We start from the raw sequence: 18347 nt of genomic DNA, 5'->3' as shown, positions 1-18347 counted from the left end.
TCTCTCCGCGATCGGAAGATAACAGCACGGAAGTCCGCGTTATCAGATCCGCACCGCGCTCCATCGTCGGCATCATCGTCTGGCCGTTTCGGCCTGAAGCCCCATCATCATCATCCCGCCGCGGCGACCAAATCGAGCTGACCGCACCTCCTCTCTTTGTCGTGTCTTTAAATACACCGTGCATTTCCACCATCACCACCTGCGCCTCCTGTACATATAGCATTCCTATTTCACCTGACATATCATGAACAACGAGCCCGCACCTGAGAACGAGGCCGAGCTCGAAGCCTTTCGCCGAAGATGGCGCGAAGAGGTCCAATCTCGGCATAAGAACGCGCAGGAACCGGTATCGCCTGAGAGGGTCAGACCGCAACAAAGAAGGAAGAGCGTGCCCCATCCGCCTCCACCTGTCGCCGGCCCGTCCTCTGTCAAGAAAGTGGAGGAGGATGAGGACGAGGAAGACGTCGCGCCCAAAGCCTATCACGACCTTCCCGACAAGGAAGAGGCGCTGAAGCTCGGAGCTGACGACAGTCAATCGCATGAGAGGGCGAAGCTCTTCGAGCAGCCCAGGTCGGCGCTGGAGCATTATGAAAAAGCTGTAGAAAAGGAAAACCACGGCCAGCTGGGAGATAGCCTCAAGCACTACCGCACAGCGTACAAAGTTGGTTTCCCTCTATCCACTTCCTAGATTCAAACGCACTCTGTAGACCACAAATGCTGAGGTAAGTCGCAGCTCGATGACGGCGTGCATGAACACTACAAGAAAAAACACTTCCCTAAACCCAACCCATCCAACGCCTCCACCACAGTCCCCAACCCTGCCCACCACTCCCTACAAGGCCAGAAAGCAACATCTCAACAGCCCAAAACTGCTCCTGCTCTCCCAGCAACCCTCGCGCAGCTCGTCTCCGACTTATCCCAGCTCCAGATCGAACCGCAACCTCCACCAACAGAACTCTCGCCGCCAGAACCATGCCCTCTAGGCGAAATCCCCGAGGAAATCCTCTCGCACATCCTGCTCGAGCTGGCGATCATGGACGTCGCCTCATTCGCCCGCACAGCGCAAGTCTGCAAACGCCTGGCCTATCTCGTCCTAACAGAAGAAAGCATCTGGAAACGCGTAGCGCTCGGCAACGAATGCGGCTTCGCAGCCATGCACTATGACTACGTGACGGATATCGAAGGCAACGCGCTCCCCGACCCCGAGCCAGAACTCTCAGAAGACTCCGCCTCCTCAGAAGAAGAAAGCCAACCCCCCACCCTCACCACCCTCCCCAAAGAGCGCCCCACCCCCTTCACACCCCTGCACACACTCCACCCCACCCTCAGCACACACACCGCCCACCTTCTCGCAACAACCTACTCCTCCTCCCCCCGCTCCCTCCTCCGCTCGCGCCCCCGCCTGCGCTTCAACGGCTGCTACATCAGCACGGTAAACTACGTGCGGCCCGGCGCGCAAGCCTCCAACACCCTAACCTGGGGCGCGCCCGTGCACGTCGTAACCTACTTCCGCTACCTGCGCTTCTTCCGGGACGGAACCTGCGCCAGCCTACAAACTACCGCCGAGCCCGGCGACGTCGTGCACCACCTCACGAAAGCGAACCTGCACGCGCCGCCGGGCGGCGGGCTGCCGGGCGCCGTGATGAAAGATTCGCTCAAAGGGCGGTGGCGGCTGAGCGGGCCGGCGTCGCTGCATCATCCTGAAGAGGCGGAGGGGGAGGTGCACATCGAGACGCAGGGGGTGGTGCCGCGGTATTTCTACAAGATGCATTTGGGGCTGGGCCATGCGGGCAAGGGGGCGCGGAACAACAAGCTTGTGTGGAAGGGGTTCTGGAGCTATAATCGGCTGAGCGACGATTGGGGGGAGTTTGCGCTGCGGAATGATAGGGCGTTTTACTGGAGTCGGGTGAGGAGCTATGGGGAGGGGTGGGAGTGATTGGATTGTTGTTTGGGGTCGTGTGATTGATTGATCGGGTGATGTGTAGATGCTATGCTAGACGCTAGAAGCCGAACTTGGACTTGATGACTAGACGAAAGATGATCAGCGAGAGGCCCATGAGATAGAATGAAATGACAAGACAGATACTCACTTCCCGTAACAGCATTCTTCTTCTGCTTGTTCACAAACTTATTAACGTCCCCGAGCCAATTACTCGTGCTCTGCTCCAGGCTGTCCATGCCGTCGTTTACAACACTCAGCTTTTCTGTGCGCTCCGCCAGCTGTTGCTGCATGTACGCCCAATACCCCTGGTCCTGCTGACCCACAGCAGCAGCATTGCCCGAACCGCCAGCGCGCCCCGCAGCACGGCGCTGGGTGTCGTCCGCCTGCGCCTGGGCGAGCATGCGCTTGCTAGGAGGTCGATTGGGCCCGCCGATTAGGAGGTCGAGGTCGCTGGGCGTGATGTGCTGGGTGCCAGTGACCCACTGCAAGTTGGAGATGGTAGGGCGAGGCGGAATGAGAGCGTCTGGGTTGAAAAGGCGGAGTCCGGCAGGGTTCTCGAGCGGTTTACCGGCACCGAAAATGGAGAGAACGGCGAGCTCTGAGGGCCCTGTGAAAGCTATAATGTGGCCTAAGGGGGTGATGCGAGCTTCACTGAAGCGTCGAACGTCGAGTGTGGTATTCAGGGCAATGGGCTGGGTGATTTCCTTGAGCGCGGGAATGGAGTAAACGCGGGCGAAGCCATCGCCTGTGAGGGTCAGGAGCGCTTGACCTTGATCGTGATATCTGATGAGACCGGCGGCGTCGCAGAAGATCGAGTCAAAAGATTTGTGTGCGCCTTTGGAGGTGGCGGGCCGCGAAATGTAGATTGATGTCGGGGAGACGGCGATGATGGCACCATTGGTGCGGGCACCGCCACGTAGCCCAGCGACTGCATTCTGAGTTGCCACGGCTGATTGTCCAGTTTCCGCGCTGATGGGGAAGATGTGGTTGATACGAGACTCCATATTCATGGAGCCGGCGAACTGCACCGAGTAGCGACCGCTGGGATCTGGGATGATTTTGAAGGTTCCAACATGACCTTGATGGGTACCGACATGGAGGAGAATACTGCTCCATTCCTCGTTCTCGAGCGTCATGACACTGAACTCAATGCAGGTAGCGTAGTCGGGTTGAGACGCATCGATGCTTCCACCTCTACGGAAAGTACCACGCTTTTCTCCACGTTGAAAGTCGTGTACCGCAGACGTGTGAATGACAGCTGGACCTCGGAGGTCAACAACTGCAACCGTTCCATCTTCGAAACCAGCGGCGATGAAACCAACTTCACTCATCTTTACCGCGGTGACGGGACCAGACTGCTGATCCAGCAGAGTGTACGGCAAAAGACCCTCGGTCAATGAAGGCTCCACTCGCTCGGTGACATTAGTCAGACCGCGAGCTGCGTTCTTGGGGCGTGATGGTGGCTCCCTTCCTGCATTGCGGTTGCGGCCCCATCTGAAGACAACCAGTTCACCGCTTCGAAGGCCGACCGCTAGCTCGCCACTGGCACCTGCGAGGGATACTTGAGTGACTTCGATACCATCGAACCGACCGACTGCGCGAGGTACATCGACTTGAAGCACTTTCTCATTCTCGATTTCATCACCGTTTCCGACATCCCATAGCCTCACAGCTCCATCCGCGTGGACGGTCTGCAGAATGTTTCGCGTGTCGTGGCGTCTCATTGTGTTATTGCCTTCCAAACCACCGCGCAAGATTGGAGGTCCTTGCTGCCTGGTCTCGGTCATTCCCAACCAACGAGTCCGGTCCATAGTAGCAACGTTGGTCTTCTTGATGTAAGGGTGCACGAAGGTCAAGGATGGATGGAGTTGGTTGGTAGGGCTGATGAACATGCCTGACGGGAAGCTCAGGGTTAGAAGCTCTCCCGAGGCAAGCAATGCAACGATGGCGACTGGATCATGTGCACCGGCGAAATGTGGCGACGCGCGAGGAATGAGACAGAAATCGACAACCTCAGCTCCGGGCGGTGTGGGTAGTATGCGTTGCCTTTTTGGGTCTCTCAAATGGCCAGCAAGCGCATCCCATGAGCTTGTGTTATAGACGGGCGTCCGCCCAAACTCAAGGAAGCAAAGACCTTTGGTAGGAGCCTGCACCGACGCCCCTCCGGCGATGAGAAGACCAGTGTCATCAGGGTCTTGACCGCTGGCGCACCAAGCAACCTTGAAGAGAGGCTCTCTTACCGAGGATGTACCCATTAAACTCGACTCGAACGTAGGGGGAGGACTGGGAGCCGTGACATCGGTATCTGTCCGGGTCCTGGCTTGTATCATACGACCGTCCTTGTTGACGTCCCAAAACACGAGCGACGAGTCCTCATGGCCAGTCATGACGAAAGTACCGGTCGGGTGCCAGATAGCTTGTGTCAATCGTGGTCTGCGGGCCATGTTGATCTTGCTGGTATCTCCATCTCCACCAGGAGCTCCAGGGGGTACCTCGTATACGTAGAATTTCATAGCTTTCGCGAGCTTGAAGCTGTAGATGGCAGCGCCCACCGTGTATCCAATCAACAAAGTTCCCACATCTCGCGGGTGTAACTGCAAACTCACGATCGGAGTTGCTCTAGCACGAGGGTCCTGTTCCTGCCAGAGATTCGGGATTTTGAATGGAGCCAAGTTTTCCCGGTCCAGGTCGTAAGCGAGAACCTCACCAGTCTGCATACCGATGAAGGCATAGTCCAGGGTTGGATCAGTACACATAGCAGTAACGGTGCCATAAGGAGAGTGGCTGGCAATCATAGTCATCTCGATCATGGAGTAAAGGCACAATTCGTGCCTGCTGGTCAGACAGATGAGCTTCTCAGCACAGAACTGCAATGTCTGCACAGTGGCTCCATGGGAAGGCAGAGGAAAGACAACCTGAACACGACCTTGGCCGAAGATATAGATCTGACCGGGGCCGAATTGGCTGTTCCGGGTGCCTACGGCAAGGAGAGACTGGACGGGATCATAGGCCAGGGTGGAAACCTGTGAGTTGACGCCATAGCGAACGAGGTCGTCGATACCGAACAGCTGCGGGTCGAGGCCAGCGGAGAGATCATTGCTGATGCCGGCCTGCTTCCCTCGTAGAAGGTGCGCCATTTTGATGTATGTGTAGAAGGACGAGGCCCTCAGCCCTACGAGCCGTGGCGCACCTCAAGAAGTCGGGACCAGAGAGTCCAGGACGGCGGCTTTTCCGGTCTTTGGCCACAGCAGACGCCTTGCGGTGGAAAGGGGAGGCGTGATATGGTGTGAGAGGCGCGACCAGTCTACACTACAACAGAGCAGGAGAAGGGTGTGGTGCTCTAGTATTATTGCCGGCCAGCACATGCCTCCCATCCGAGCAACAGTGGACCTACTTGGCGGGGACTTGCTTCATGCCTGAGCAGCCTGAGCGCCTGAGCGCCTGAGGCCGCCGGCGACGTAGCAACAGCTGCTGCTCCCCGCCCACTTTACGCGGGCACGCGAAGGAGGCGCGCCGCGTTCGTTCGTTTGGGCGCGGCGCTTGCCCGCGCGACTTTCTCGTCGCCAAACAACCCGCCGCCCACCGCCCACCGCCCACCGCCTCCCTCTGCTCTGCACTCTCTCACCACCCCCACGAACACTGCCGCCGTCTTACCCTTGCATCCAAGCATACCACACGAAGCCTCGCTTACCATCTGTCTCACCAAAAGTTGCCTTTCTCACACTCGACACCACCCTATCAGCAACCAGCACAACCAGCACATATCCCGCCATGGCTACCGGTATTGATCGCATCCCTGAACACTCTTCAAATAGACACACTGACAACCAACAGTGAGCTTGCTCAACGTTTCCGTCAGGAACAATCCCGCACCCTTTAACGCGCCCTACGAGTTCGAGATCACCTTCGAGTGCCTGGAGCCGCTGCAGAAAGACCTCGAGTGGAAGCTCACCTACGTCGGCTCAGCCACCTCGTAAGTTGACACAGGCAAGCAGCAACCCTTGTAACTCCAACCCTAACACCATCCCAGCTCAGAGCACGACCAAGAACTCGACTCTCTCCTCGTCGGCCCCATCCCCGTGGGCGTCAACAAGTTCATCTTCGAAGCCGACCCGCCCAACACCGCGCACATCCCCGCGACAGAGATCCTGGGCGTGACCGTCATCCTGCTGACCTGCTCCTACGACGGACGCGAGTTCGTGCGCGTCGGCTACTACGTCAACAATGAGTACACGGACGAGCAGCTGATTAACGAGCCGCCGGCCAAGCCCGTCGTGGAGAAGGTGCGACGCAACATCCTGGCGGAGAAGCCTCGCGTGACGCGCTTCGCGATCAAGTGGGACAGCGACGAGAGCGCGCCGGCCGAGTTCCCGCCGGAGCAGCCGGACGTGGACGCAGCCGAGGACGACGGCGCGACTTACGGTGCCGACGAAGAGGAGGAAGAAGAAGAGGGCTTCCCCGAGGGCGGCGAGGCTGCGGCCCTCGGTGCGGCGACTGTTGCGCCCAAGGTGCCTGGCGAAGACCACGACATGGAGGGCGCCGAGAACAACGGCAAGGACGATGACGAGGAGAGCAATGCCGGATCCGAGGACCTCGAGGCCGAGAGTGAAGATGATGAGGAAGAGGATCTCGAAGACGAGGAAGGCGAGAACGAGGAGGAGGGTGAAGGCGAGGACGTCGAGATGGACGACGGCGCGGATGGCGCGAACGGCAACGCCGAGCAGGCTTCCAAGCAGCAGCCTCCACAGCAGTCTCACCAGGCGGACGTGATGGTGCACTAAACTCGATGATATCCCGGAAGAAATCCAATGGCGGTGGGAAAGGATAGGTCTTTAGTTTCTTTGTCGGAGGGCCATTGTTTGGAGGTATAGGTTGGGAATTCGCATGACAGTAGCTTAGCACGGCGTACGAGAGATGAGGCATAAAGGATATGACTTTTCGAAAAATGACAAATGATTGTTCGTATTTGACATTGACATTGACATGCACTTTATCTTAATGCTTCCACAAGACCATCTTTCGATCGTAGCAACCATATTTCATCCAAATTCGCTCCGGCCCACCCATCAACTCCCCAACTCAACCCTCCTCTCAAGCACACTCCTCGCATCGCCCTCGCTCAAACTCTCCAATCCCACCAACTCCAAGGCATGCCTCGCGCTCTCATTATCCATGAAAACCAATCTCTCGACCTCAAACAAGCCCATCTGCCTCCCATCAGCGCCCTGTCCCCCATCCTCTCCAGCCTCCACGCCAGCGCCCTCGCCCTCATCGCCCCACGCCGCGCCATCATCCTCCTCATCAACCTGCACGCGCGGAATCTCAGACTTGACCGGCAGCGAAAGCAAACCAACACCATCAGCCAGCCTCCGCATCCCCCTGCGCGCGACCCCAAAGCCCACAAAGCGATCGATCGCCGCGCAAAGCGCGTCGAGATCCGAGCTCAGCTGCGCAGCGCCCGCAGTCGAGAACGAATGCCTCACTAGCAGCTGGTCCCACAGAAAGCTCTGGACCGCGTGGCAGAGCTGGCGGACGACGCGGCGTAGGGGCGCCTTGCCGAGGGCCTTGGAGAGGAAGGCCAGGTAATCGGCGAGCAGGCGGAGGGTGGGGTCGAGCTCTGGGGAGAGGGAGGTAGGGCCCGCGGCGGAAGCGGAGAGGGCAGCCCAGGTGGTGACGCGGGTGTAAGGGCGGAGGGTCTCGCGAATGTTGTAAGCGAGGGTCTCGACGATGATGGATTCGCTGCGGACGCGCAGGCGGCGGTAGGCTTCGGCTGTTTCGTCGAACAGGGCGCCTTGGGCTGCGGAAGCGGTGCTGGTGGGGTCATCCTGCCCGACGGCGGAGGAGGTCTTGCTTTGGATTTCTTGCAGGGAGCCGAGGTTCTTGGAGATTTCGTCGCGGTTGTTGGCGCGGTCTTGGAGTTCTTCCCATAGTTCGAGGAAGAAGACGTCGTCGCTCCAGTCACGCATGGCCCGTTCGAGGTAGTCGGCGGATCCAAAGACGCGGCAGAGCCTGTCGAGGCCCTTGACGCCTTGCAGTTCGGATTGATCTTCTTTGCTGATGCCGTGCACTGTGCGTGCCAGAGACGAAGTCATTGTTATGTAAGCCTCCAAGCTCGAGTGCAAGCGCGAGTGGAATTGATCGAAGATGGCGATCTGGATGTCGATCAAGAAACGCAGCTTCTCACTGAAGCTCGCCAAAGGTCTATAGCGGTCGGTGACCGTCTCGAGAAGGTCGTTGACACGGATTGCGGCCTTGGTAGGCTTCGTGGCATCGTCAGAGACGGAGTCCCAATCGAGCTCGCCGCCTTCCTGGTTCTCGATGATAGACGAGTACCGGGCGAGGGCGAAGTCACGCTCCACATCCAGCCAACGCTGAAAGTATCCGCTCGTGTCCAACAGGAAATATGCCAGGCCCCTCCATGGCGTTGAAGGGGACTCTGGCGTGTAAGCATAGTTCTCCTCGATTAGCTTGTCGAAGTCGAGTACCTGGTGTACAAGATGGCTGAGCAAATTCGGTTGCGACGCGACCTGTGACGCGAACGACACGAGCTTACGACGGACCATCGGCAACAAAGCTGTGACGAAAGCGCAGGTCGCATCGATGTATGCTGGAGTGAGAGACAAGTTCGAGCCGCGGAAGTGCTTGGTCAGAAGTGGCTGAACTGAGTTCTGGATCAATTCGCTGTAGCCTTCAATCAGCTTCTCGGTGTGAGACAGGAAGTACTCTGGCTTATCGAGACGATTCGTAGGCTTGCTTCCAGAGAAGTGATACGTGAATCTCTGTTCCAATGGACGCACAAGGACTTCCAGGGGTAACAACACTGGCGGGTCTTCAGATCCAGACTTGCTCATCAGCATTTGGTCACGAGATTCCAGGTCAGGCCGTTGCAAATCCAGTAGCCTTCCAACGTTCCTCTCCCATTCGTCTTGCAAAGCCATTGGCACAATGCTCGTGGCTTTCGGCCAGTTCATCTTCTTGAGGGTGCTTTCAAGATCGTCCGAAAATGACTGCTGGATGCGGGCCTTGACTTGTTGCACCTGTTGTACAATATGGTCCAAGAGGTGAGGAGCTGCGCCGTCTGCTGCTTCTTGTAAAGGTTGCAGACTGACGACTAGATGCTGCAGCCTGCGGTAAGGCTGGAGAGCCGCCTTGTCCGACTTCCCAAGCTGTGAGATACACTCATTGCTGCTGGATGGTCAGTATACCGCTGGAGTCACAAACACTCAGTGTGCATACCTGAGCGCGTCCACTTCTTTCAGCAATTCCACGTAGCCGCCCGCAATTTCCAACTTCCTCAACCTTCCCATACTGGCCTCGAACTTCCGTGCCGCATCGTCGCTTGTCTCAGACTGTGTCGCAACCAAGAGTCTACAATCAATGTCCGCCTGCTCTTTCTGGAACGCTTCGCCCTTTTCGCGCGTCGAGACTATGTGATTGTCCGATGCGGTTCTGGCGTTGTCATGATCACGTCGGGCGTCGTCCAGCTAATTGTTCGTTCAGCCAATATTCGAGTCTAGGTGTGTGTTGGAAGATGACTACCCACCTGCTTCTTCAACAAATCCTGCTGCTCCTTGACATTTTCAATGAGCGAATCGAGCGCGTCAAAATCCGAAGTAGCGGCCAGGCGATCATCGATATAGTCCAGGACCCGGACATCCATGGCTGCGGTTGAGTAAATCTACAATTGCCCAAGACGGCAATAAAGCAACATGTCCTCGCGCGAGCTGTTGGCTCGACTCGAAACCCGCTGGAGTGACGTCCTGCGTGCCTGAATGTACCGTGCTTCTGCTCCACCAGACCGAAAAGTACGCGCGCGACGCGACCCGACGACCTCGCGTTCTCACAACTCTCGATAAATCTAACCAGCGACTGAGACAAAGTCACCATCAGCAAACGGGGGACAAGGAAATGGAATTCGATGGTTTTCTACAAGTGTGATAGTTGCCCGCCTCACATAACGACATGGCAATTCTCCGCCAACCACAGCACCCGACCCCAAACCCTGACCTCGCCACCACTCTATCAACCTATCTACAATCTCAGCACCTCCCGCCAGCCCAAGCTTGGCTCCAAACCCTCCTCCCAACTCTCAAACCCACCACGCCTCTGCTAGCACAACAAAAGACTGCTCTCTTCCGCCTCCTAGCAACAGACCTCAAGACCTCCGTCCAGCCCTCGCCATCCACAACTTTCTCACCCGCCATCTCAGATCCCAGCATCAAAGACCAAAGGATCCCAGGCCCTATTGCGGTGCAAGTGCTCGATGTAGAAGACATCGGACGAAGCCGGTGGAGCCAGGTCGAAGCGCTGGAAGCGGCGGAGCGAGGGGAGACGACGAAAGGGCGGGAAGTGGTGCGGGTGGTGCCTGAGGAGGGCAACGCGGAAAATGCGACGACGGCTTCTGCAGGGCCGCATAAGTTGCTGCTGCAAGACGCGAAAGGGACTAATGTCTATGGGATTGAGGTGGTGGGCGTTGAAGGGGTCGGGGTTGGGATGTCGATTGGGGCGAAACTGGTGTTGAGGGATGTGACTGTGGCAAGGGGTGTGGTTTTACTGGAGCCGAGGTGTGCGGAAGTCATTGGAGGAAAGGTGGATGCTTGGGATCGAAAATGGCGAGCAGAGAGGAAGAAAGTGTTGCAAGAGAAGGCAGGCATGCAGAGGTGATCTGAGTCAAAGCCACAGAGAGACATTCGTGCGCAACCATTTTTGTCATTGATCGATCAAGTGAGCTTTACGAAAGGCTCGCGCCTTCTCAGCTACGATTTCAGTACTTCCGACGGACTAGCAAGCCAGACCTCCCTCGGCTGAGACGCGGAAAAGAAATGTCGACCTTGCCCAGGCGGGCAGGAAGGTCTCACTCACACCTGGGAAGCGAGCCATAGGTACCAAGGCCATTCCTGGTACGATCAAACTCCTTCAGACAGACCGCCGCAGCGATATATTTGAAGCTCTTGATCTCCCCGATACGGAAATCTTCAGCACCTTTCTCGTTACAGGCAACAACCAAGCACGCAATCGCCCTCGGCCACGCCTCGATCACACGCTCCGGAACGTCATACAGAGAGTCCAGGTACTCGACACGGTGCATCGCTTCGTCGCCATTGACGATGCGCATGATAGTATGTTCCGCAACGGCATCGAAGCGCTCGCGCATCGACTTGCTGAGCTCGCGGAGCGGCTTTCCTTGCGCTCCTCCTTGTTTCCCAAGGACCGTGCCGGCAAAAGCTTCGGCCTCAGACAGGGGAGAGTAGACTGTCGGACTGTGAGCGTAGAGGATATCGATTAGGCTGTCTTCGTAACCGGCGCGAATGATGCGAGCGAGGTCCAGGTAATTTTCGTATAAAACGCCGCACATTTTGGCTTGATCCAGCACGTAGTCACAAAGCTTGAAGATCAAGCCCTGTGTGATTGCTTTCTTTCTGAGAGTGGCATGGTGATGCTCTTGCATGTCGGCAAGAAACTGCTTTTCGTCGATCTTGCGGTACAGGTGCCCGAGGACCTTCTCGCTCTTGTAATAACGCATCTGCTTTTTCTCTTCATCGATGGCTTCGAAGAAATAATCTTCATCGGCGTAAAGGTCCTCGAATCGAAGCTCCCCCTTTTCGGATACCATCACTCGCGGACTGGGAGCCATGAAATCGGGACGAAACCGGTTGAACCTAGGAACTTCTTTCATGTCGGCAGCGATACCAGTCTTGGAGAAATCTACCGCGGTAGAAGCCATGCGGGCAATTTTGACACAATCTTTGTCTAGTGTCCCGAGAGGCCGCTGATCGGCAAGCTGCAGATGGATGTTGCATAGCACGCCCAGTTGATCGGTTTCCATGAAGGTCACAAAGAAGTCAGACATGTCTTTTGCAGTCACCGGACGGTCGAGCTCCACTGGTTTCAATCGAGGATATTCAGCAGCGATATAGGTGTTATCCGGACAGAGGCGGCGATCGTACACTACATTGTACAAGTCCCCGTCCAGATCCCCGCCACTGAGCTGACTTGGCAGGTCTCTGTCGCCATGCTGGCTGAACACAATCACATTGCGGAGACGCTGCAGCGGGGAGTCTTCTGGAACATCAACGGCGTGCACCAGCTGCACATCTCCTGGGTGCATGGCAGGTGAACGGGTAATCACGACGTTGTTTTGGACGAGGACTTGCTTTCCTCCTAGGGCAAGCTCCGTTCCATTGAGTTCCGAGGTAGCTGCTGGGACGGCCTGCTGCTCAGTGATGACGAAGATCTCACCTTCTCGAAGATAGCCAGTCTCGTCCATGATCCCGTACAGAGTCATGCCGTCTTTCACGGGTAGACGACCACGGTACTTGAGACCGCGCAGCTCATTCACCACCGCCATCTCCACAACGCTGTAGAGGAATGGATCATGGTGATAGTCAAGCCCGATTTCACCCAGGTACCTGATGAGCGAATGAACATCGGTTGCCCGAGAGACAGAGTGCCGAAGGAACAAGCTCGTGTTGATGGAAGACTCCGTCATGAAGCGCAACCTGCCCATGGCAGCGTCTTGTAGGTCGTAGAATACTTCAGCTGGGATTTTAAGGTCCTCCAGGATTTTGATGAGCTGGCGGTTCAGAAACATGGGCAGCGGTTTGAACGCAGCGCCGCAAATCTCCAATTTCCAAGAGCTGGTTGTCTGATACTTCGTCATGTTGGTGCGAAGCAGGAGCTTCTCGCCCCAAAGACGGCTGTCAAGCGCTACCATACCCTTTGTGCCTTGGAACCTGATTTGTAGAACAGTCGGATTGAGGAGCCGCTTGGTACCATAAACCTTCCAGATTTTGGTGAGCAGGTCTTGAGAGATAGTTCCCACACCGTCTCCGAAGTCGTAGCCGTTCCGAGTGACCAAAGGAAGCATGCCCACAGTAGAAGGGTCGAGATCGACGGTGTCGTTGGTATCGGTAAAATTCTGACCAATGCGTGCAGCGCATTTAGCAGGAGTCCGGATCATTTCGAAATCACCCAGCTCTCTGAGGATATTGGAGGCAAAGGACAAATCGCCATTGATGATAAGCGGTGCCATGAACCAGCACGAATGTGCCCGGAGTCCAGAGTTGGAGAACCCAAAGAAGTGGAAGCCCCGTCCGGCGATGCTGATGCTCTTGGTGAGGAGCTTACGGAAGCGCTCATCGTACACAATATTCTGCGATGCGCGGGAGTCGTAGTGCACCCAACCGCCGTCTTCGTCCATGAGTATGACCCGCACGAAGTGATCAGTGTGGTCAGCATATCGCCGCAGGACTCGATTGGTAGGCTCCGCATCAGGTCCTTCGAGATAGATACCTGTGGGCGTTACCAAGACTCGGTGGACCAGGTTGATGTGTTGATGTTTTTTGACGAGCTCGTATGCATTATCAGGTGCAGAAGAATCGTATGAGCCCGCATGATCTCGGATGCAATCTTTCAGTGAAGTAACTGCAAAGTCCCCATGAGTGTCGGGGCCAGGGGTTGGCAGGTGTTTGACCAACTTGCGCAAGGCATACGATGCCTGTTCCTCGCCAATCGTTTTCCAGATTTCTTCCACAGTTGGGAGGAGCTCAATCACTTTCAAAGGCGAGAGGTATCCATTTCGGGCAACACGCTCAAGCTGAAAACGAATATGAAAAGGCATATTCCCATATCGAGCAGTATCTGTGAGCTCGTTGTCCAGGCGGAAAAAAGCCGTCTCCAATGTGACCAGCGGGTAGTGGAGTGTCGTTGCCAAAGAGAAGCTTGCCGGCATTCTTGCGTCACCGTTCAGAAGGCTCCGAATCTTGGGGAGCATGTCTTCGTCTGTGAGACGGAACTGATACACTCTGCAAGTCCCAGCAATCTTTTGATGGTCGTCGTTCAGCCCTAGGACACGCGACTTGAAGATGGACCCGTGTCGGCCTGCTTTCGATCCCAAGGTCAGGGCCCGCAATCCGGCTTTGAGAACGTCTTCGCCACTGAATATATAGAATTTTGGAGAATGGCTGAGTGTGAATGTGACTGTAGCATCTCGGTGATCGCCAAGTACGATATACTTGCAGCCATAGTAGTCAATATCCATCCGGTTCTGATCAGTGCCGACAGGTCCGAGCAACACGATCGCTTGCTGACGACCAAAAGTAATCGTGCCAGGCTTTTCGAGGGTGAAATGCGAATGGTATGTGAGCTGCGAATCCTCATCGTAATCCCACACACCACAATGGATTCTTGAGAGCTGGAAACGTGTTGTCCTCCACTTCTCTTGCGGGACGGTAACCACTTTTGCCGCCATGCGTTGCGACGCTTCATGCTCCAGGACTTTCAAATCGTACTCACTCGGCTTTTTGCGGCTAGGTTCGCAGCGAAGTTGGTTTCCCGCACAAGTTATGATCTTGGTGGGTTTCTGGGGTCTCGGTGCGGACTTTGAAGCGCCATAGAAGCTGAGGAAGCGTTGACCGGCGGATGGATCGAGGATTGTTAGGAACGCAAACGCTTGACCGCGTGGGAGCTGACAGTGGAAGTCGAGGATGCCGCATTCTTTGAGTGGCTCTTCGAAGCACGCTCGAAGCTGTCTCTGAGTGACGTGTCTGGGAACGTTGTGGACGAATATATCCATGTGCGCGACGTGGACGAAAGTCGAAAAACTTGGTATGGGATAGCGACGATCGAGAAGAGTGGGTGATGGTTTGAGAGCGACGACGGCAGAGTTGGTGGAGACTCGAAGCAAGGGAAGCTTAGCGAGGCAAGAGCGACAAGCGCGTCCAGATTGCAGAAGTCTGCCGTCACATAAAAACGGCGCTCTTCACTCTGTGTTTGAACCGAGCGGAGAACGGCATATCACCTTTCGATATGTTTGCCAAGAAAAGCGATTCATCGTAAGATCCAGCTCTCTCACAAGCTGGCGTTATCGCCATTTATATCGTAAGGACGGCTCCCGTGGCATAGGAGCACTGTTGTGTTGTTACTTGAGCTCATGGGCACCATCAGACCTCGTAAATCCCGCGATGGCCGTGTTGGGTCCTGAACTCCCAGTATGCAAGCTTTGTGGCACGAAGCTGCAGATTGCGGCATCGCCATTGATACCGTAAGGATGGCTCCCGTGACTTACGAGTATTGTTATGTTACGAGCGTTCTTGTGATACTAAGGTAGGTACCCGTGCTCATGGGCACGGTCAGACCTCGCAGACCTCGCGATGGTCGTGTGCTGGGTCTTGAGGACCCATTATGCAAGCTCTGTGGCATGGAGCTTTGTGGCAGGATGTAGTGTGGCAAGGTCGTATTGACACCGTGTGAAGATCCGCGGTGCGACCGTGACGACGGACGTGTCGATGAATAACCTTGGAAGGACCAAGCGCGTCGTCAACTGTTGACGCCAGACCGCTTTCGGAAGGACCCGCTATCACATGCATCTCAAGCTCGCCCTTCGACAAACTGCACGCTCGCGACCCTTCATAACCTCCATAGCACGGCCTAGCTATTGCAAAGATGTCGACAATAGCTTCACCACGCCCCTCAATAGCCCTCTCCTCGCGGCGCACCTCGACCTCCACCGACCGCTCCGCATCGCTGACCCGCCAACCCGGCAGCGCAGCACCAGGCAACCAACGACGCAACCGCGCCGCCCTCCGCGACTACTATGGCCTGAAAGCCGACCCCAAACCCTCCTCACGCAATGCTTCTCCAGCACCGCCTCCACTCGACCCTGAGCTTGAGAGCGAGCTCGACAAGCCCGGCTTCTCCTCAACCGAATATGTTTCGTCGCTCCTCGCAAGCTCCGACCTCGAAACCGTCATGCGGACAGTCGCCAGCCTGGCGTCTGAGATTCGCTCACTAGATGGCGAGAAGAAAGCACTGGTGTACGACAACTACTCGAAACTGATCAGCGCAACGGAGACGATCGCGCGGATGCGCGCGAGCATGGAGCCGCTGACACCAGCAACGGCGACGCTGGCGCCCGCCGTGGAACACATAGCCGAAACGTCTGCGGCTTTGTCGGGGGCGCTGAGGGAGCAGCATGGGTCTGGGTCTGGGTCTGAGGCGGAGAGGAAGGCGCAGGAGCAGCGCGCGACAGTGAGGTGGGTACTGGATGCTCCGGGGAGGTTGAGGGGACTTATTGATGCTGGGAAGAGGGAGGATGCTGAAGAGGAGTGGAAGAAGGTCTCAGGATTGCTGGACAAGTGGGAAACGGTGGCTGGTGTACAAGAGGTTCGCAAGGCGTGCGAGGAGGCCATGAAAGAGAGCGGCGACTGAGGGCGCACCGGGTTGATCTCGAAGAAAACTGTCGAGGGCGGCACTTGACCAGACTGAGATCTTCCTGGTTCAGAACACCGCCTTTCACTCGTCGGATCCGCCAAACTGCGGATGAACGGACGAACCAAGGCAACAGAAACCATACCTTGGGGCGCAGCGACAAGACATCGATTTCTGAGAGCAATCATCCGAATCTCTCAGATCGCAGGGCATCCGGCGCCGTCTCCGAGCGAGGCCAGATTACAGATCGCCCTGTCCTCATGAGTAGTTTCGGAGGCCGATTCCAAGCCTAGCCACGCATGAAACGGTTAGAATTGAATTACCAATGCGGCTAGCGGATATGCTTTAGGGCAATACATAAGTGGGCCGTCACACGCCAAAGGGAGCATTCGAGCACCAGCGCGAGTAATCCTGCAGGACCTAGCTCCAATCTCCAGATCCAGTCATCGACGTACCCTACCTGTTCAATGCTTGTTTTGGGGAGGCGCTCATCCAGCGGCGTGCATGAACACGTCTGGCACCAACATGATGAGGCATCTGTACATAGACATAGTTCTGCAGAAGTCATACGACTAGCATTTCCAATGCATTCGATATCAGGCTCTGTGCCTGAAAGTACACATGACGCTAAACGAACTGTCCGCAAGAACTGAGGATAAACATTCTTTGAAAACTTGAGCGGGGTATTATGGATCTACTTCATTCTATGCACACGGTCTCGCAAGACCAGTTGCAATACCTCGACTCCGTCGGTACTGGCGATTCCCCTATCCATAGTGGTCGTAAAGCTTCGAGATTTGTTACATGATTTTACTAATACAGCGCAAAGAACGCCCGCGCCTGGAGGATTCCTCCACAGAATTTTCTATCGCAAAGGAATACCTTAAACAGCTTACTCAACGAAGTCCTTGACCTTCTTCAGCCAGCCGAGGTACTCCTTCTGCTCCTTGACGTCAATGTACTCGGGGATGAACATGGCGAGCTCGGTGTCGACGCCGCGCTCGTTGAGGTAGGTCTCGAGCAGGGCCTGGAGGTCCTCGTCGAGCTGGGGGAAGGGCGGGCCGGAGTACATCTTCTCGCCGGTCAGCGGCGCCTCGGCGATCTGGGCCTCGGGGATGTCGGCGGAGGGCAGGTGGGTGACGGAGTTGACCTGGAAGCTGCCGCTGTCGGAGACGAGGTTGATGCGGAGGGCGCCGGCGTTCTTCTTGCTGGGGCGCGAGATGAGAACGTTCACGTTGGCGGGGAAGGCGGGCTCGGAGTTGTCCTTGGGTAGAGTGTTAGCATGTACGAACAGTCATTCAGTCGTCTTGGAGGTTCCTTACCTCCTCATCGGCGAGACCCTCCCTGTCGCCAGGCGCAATGTTGTCCTCGGGAGCGACCTTGAAGTTGCCGTCGCGGCTGTTGCCCTGGTTGATGGCACCCTTGGTGTTGGCACCGCCGCTCTGGGCGTCACCGAGCTCCATCTCCTCATCGTACAGAGCCTCATCGGCATCCTCTTCGGGGTAGGGGTTGTTGAAGTCGGCAATGGTGAAGCGGACCTCGATGAGTTCGTCCTCGAACTTGCGGCTGAGCTTCACGATCTGCTCGCCATCGACGTCGTGCAGCTGCCAATCGGTGCGGGAGAGGAAGTTCTGAACGTTGCTGTCGGATGCGGTCTGGCTAGAGTCGGCGTTCTCGCTCTCGAGCTGCAGCTCGGAGGTGAGCTTGGCGGCGAGCTCCTGGGCGGAAGCATCGAAGGCCGGGCGCGATGTGCTGAAGGCGGCAGTGAGAGCGCGGGGTGCTTGAGTCTTGATGGAGCTTGTGAAGGCAGGGCGGATAGAGGCGCGGGCGGAGGTGGCAGTGAGGCGAGCAGTTGCTCTAGGCGCAGCGCGGGCGAGGGCGCGGAAGGAGTGCATCTTGGAGATGTTGGGTTTATGAACCAATTGAGGGTATTGCGATGGACGAAGGTGTTGCTGGGTCCAGTTGGGGTGAGTTTCGATCAAGCGCTGAATAAAGGCGAGGTGGATTGGAGGTGTCGATGTTTTGCTAGTGACATAAGGCGGCATCAGAGCAGAGAAACCCTGAGCCGGAGCTGCAGCTTGCGCTCGGAGGTCGGGCCCCCTCCGATTCTCCGAAAGTTTTCGAACTTTGCCAAGCCATGGGACCACCCGTCTCCGCAAGACGCATCTCAGACGTATTGAGAATGTTCAGCACACCA

At 56.5% G+C, this 18347-nt stretch overlaps 8 protein-coding genes across 8 annotated transcripts; 4 read left to right on the top strand and 4 right to left on the bottom strand.

Moving 5' to 3' along the window:
- Positions 1–135: 135 nt before the first annotated feature.
- WHR41_08992 (uncharacterized protein) lies at positions 136–1936 on the top strand (the record flags this gene model as incomplete). Its single annotated transcript, XM_069377596.1, has 2 exons — positions 136–661; positions 734–1936. The coding sequence occupies exons 1-2, from the start codon at positions 245–247 to the stop codon at positions 1934–1936; spliced, it is 1620 nt and encodes a 539-aa protein (XP_069225418.1). The 5' UTR covers positions 136–244.
- Positions 1937–1941: 5 nt separating this feature from the next.
- Positions 1942–5282, bottom strand: WHR41_08991 (uncharacterized protein). Its single transcript, XM_069377595.1, has 2 exons — positions 2091–5282; positions 1942–2026 (listed from the first exon to the last, which is right to left on the bottom strand). The coding sequence occupies exons 1-2, from the start codon at positions 5077–5079 to the stop codon at positions 2001–2003; spliced, it is 3015 nt and encodes a 1004-aa protein (XP_069225398.1). The 5' UTR covers positions 5080–5282; the 3' UTR covers positions 1942–2000.
- Positions 5283–5471: 189 nt separating this feature from the next.
- On the top strand, positions 5472–6914 carry WHR41_08990 (uncharacterized protein). The gene is made up of 3 exons (XM_069377594.1): positions 5472–5723; positions 5777–5915; positions 5973–6914. Exons 1-3 carry the CDS (start codon positions 5714–5716, stop codon positions 6721–6723), a joined length of 900 nt encoding a protein of 299 aa, XP_069225417.1. The 5' UTR covers positions 5472–5713; the 3' UTR covers positions 6724–6914.
- Positions 6915–7008: 94 nt separating this feature from the next.
- WHR41_08989 (uncharacterized protein) lies at positions 7009–9623 on the bottom strand (the record flags this gene model as incomplete). The annotated part of the gene is made up of 3 exons (XM_069377593.1): positions 9486–9623; positions 9179–9426; positions 7009–9127 (listed from the first exon to the last, which is right to left on the bottom strand). Exons 1-3 carry the CDS (start codon positions 9600–9602, stop codon positions 7009–7011), a joined length of 2484 nt encoding a protein of 827 aa, XP_069225402.1. The 5' UTR covers positions 9603–9623.
- Positions 9624–9904: 281 nt separating this feature from the next.
- Positions 9905–10606, top strand: WHR41_08988 (uncharacterized protein; the record flags this gene model as incomplete). The annotated part of the gene is made up of 1 exon (XM_069377592.1): positions 9905–10606. The coding sequence occupies one exon, from the start codon at positions 9905–9907 to the stop codon at positions 10604–10606; it is 702 nt and encodes a 233-aa protein (XP_069225403.1).
- Positions 10607–10796: 190 nt separating this feature from the next.
- Positions 10797–14516, bottom strand: WHR41_08987 (uncharacterized protein; the record flags this gene model as incomplete). The annotated part of the gene is made up of 1 exon (XM_069377591.1): positions 10797–14516. One exon carries the CDS (start codon positions 14514–14516, stop codon positions 10797–10799), a length of 3720 nt encoding a protein of 1239 aa, XP_069225399.1.
- Positions 14517–15385: 869 nt separating this feature from the next.
- WHR41_08986 (uncharacterized protein) lies at positions 15386–16150 on the top strand (the record flags this gene model as incomplete). Its single annotated transcript, XM_069377590.1, has 1 exon — positions 15386–16150. One exon carries the CDS (start codon positions 15386–15388, stop codon positions 16148–16150), a length of 765 nt encoding a protein of 254 aa, XP_069225400.1.
- A 650-nt stretch (positions 16151–16800) lies between these two features.
- Positions 16801–18223, bottom strand: WHR41_08985 (uncharacterized protein). Its single transcript, XM_069377589.1, has 2 exons — positions 17473–18223; positions 16801–17414 (listed from the first exon to the last, which is right to left on the bottom strand). The coding sequence occupies exons 1-2, from the start codon at positions 18193–18195 to the stop codon at positions 17043–17045; spliced, it is 1095 nt and encodes a 364-aa protein (XP_069225401.1). The 5' UTR covers positions 18196–18223; the 3' UTR covers positions 16801–17042.
- Between the last annotated feature and the right edge of the window lie 124 nt (positions 18224–18347).

This window comes from Cladosporium halotolerans (assembly GCF_011745625.1).
Source record: "Cladosporium halotolerans strain TM138-S3 chromosome Unknown Sca54, whole genome shotgun sequence".
Classification (NCBI taxonomy): domain Eukaryota; kingdom Fungi; phylum Ascomycota; class Dothideomycetes; order Cladosporiales; family Cladosporiaceae; genus Cladosporium; species Cladosporium halotolerans.
This window is presented reverse-complemented; position numbering and strand designations above follow the sequence as displayed.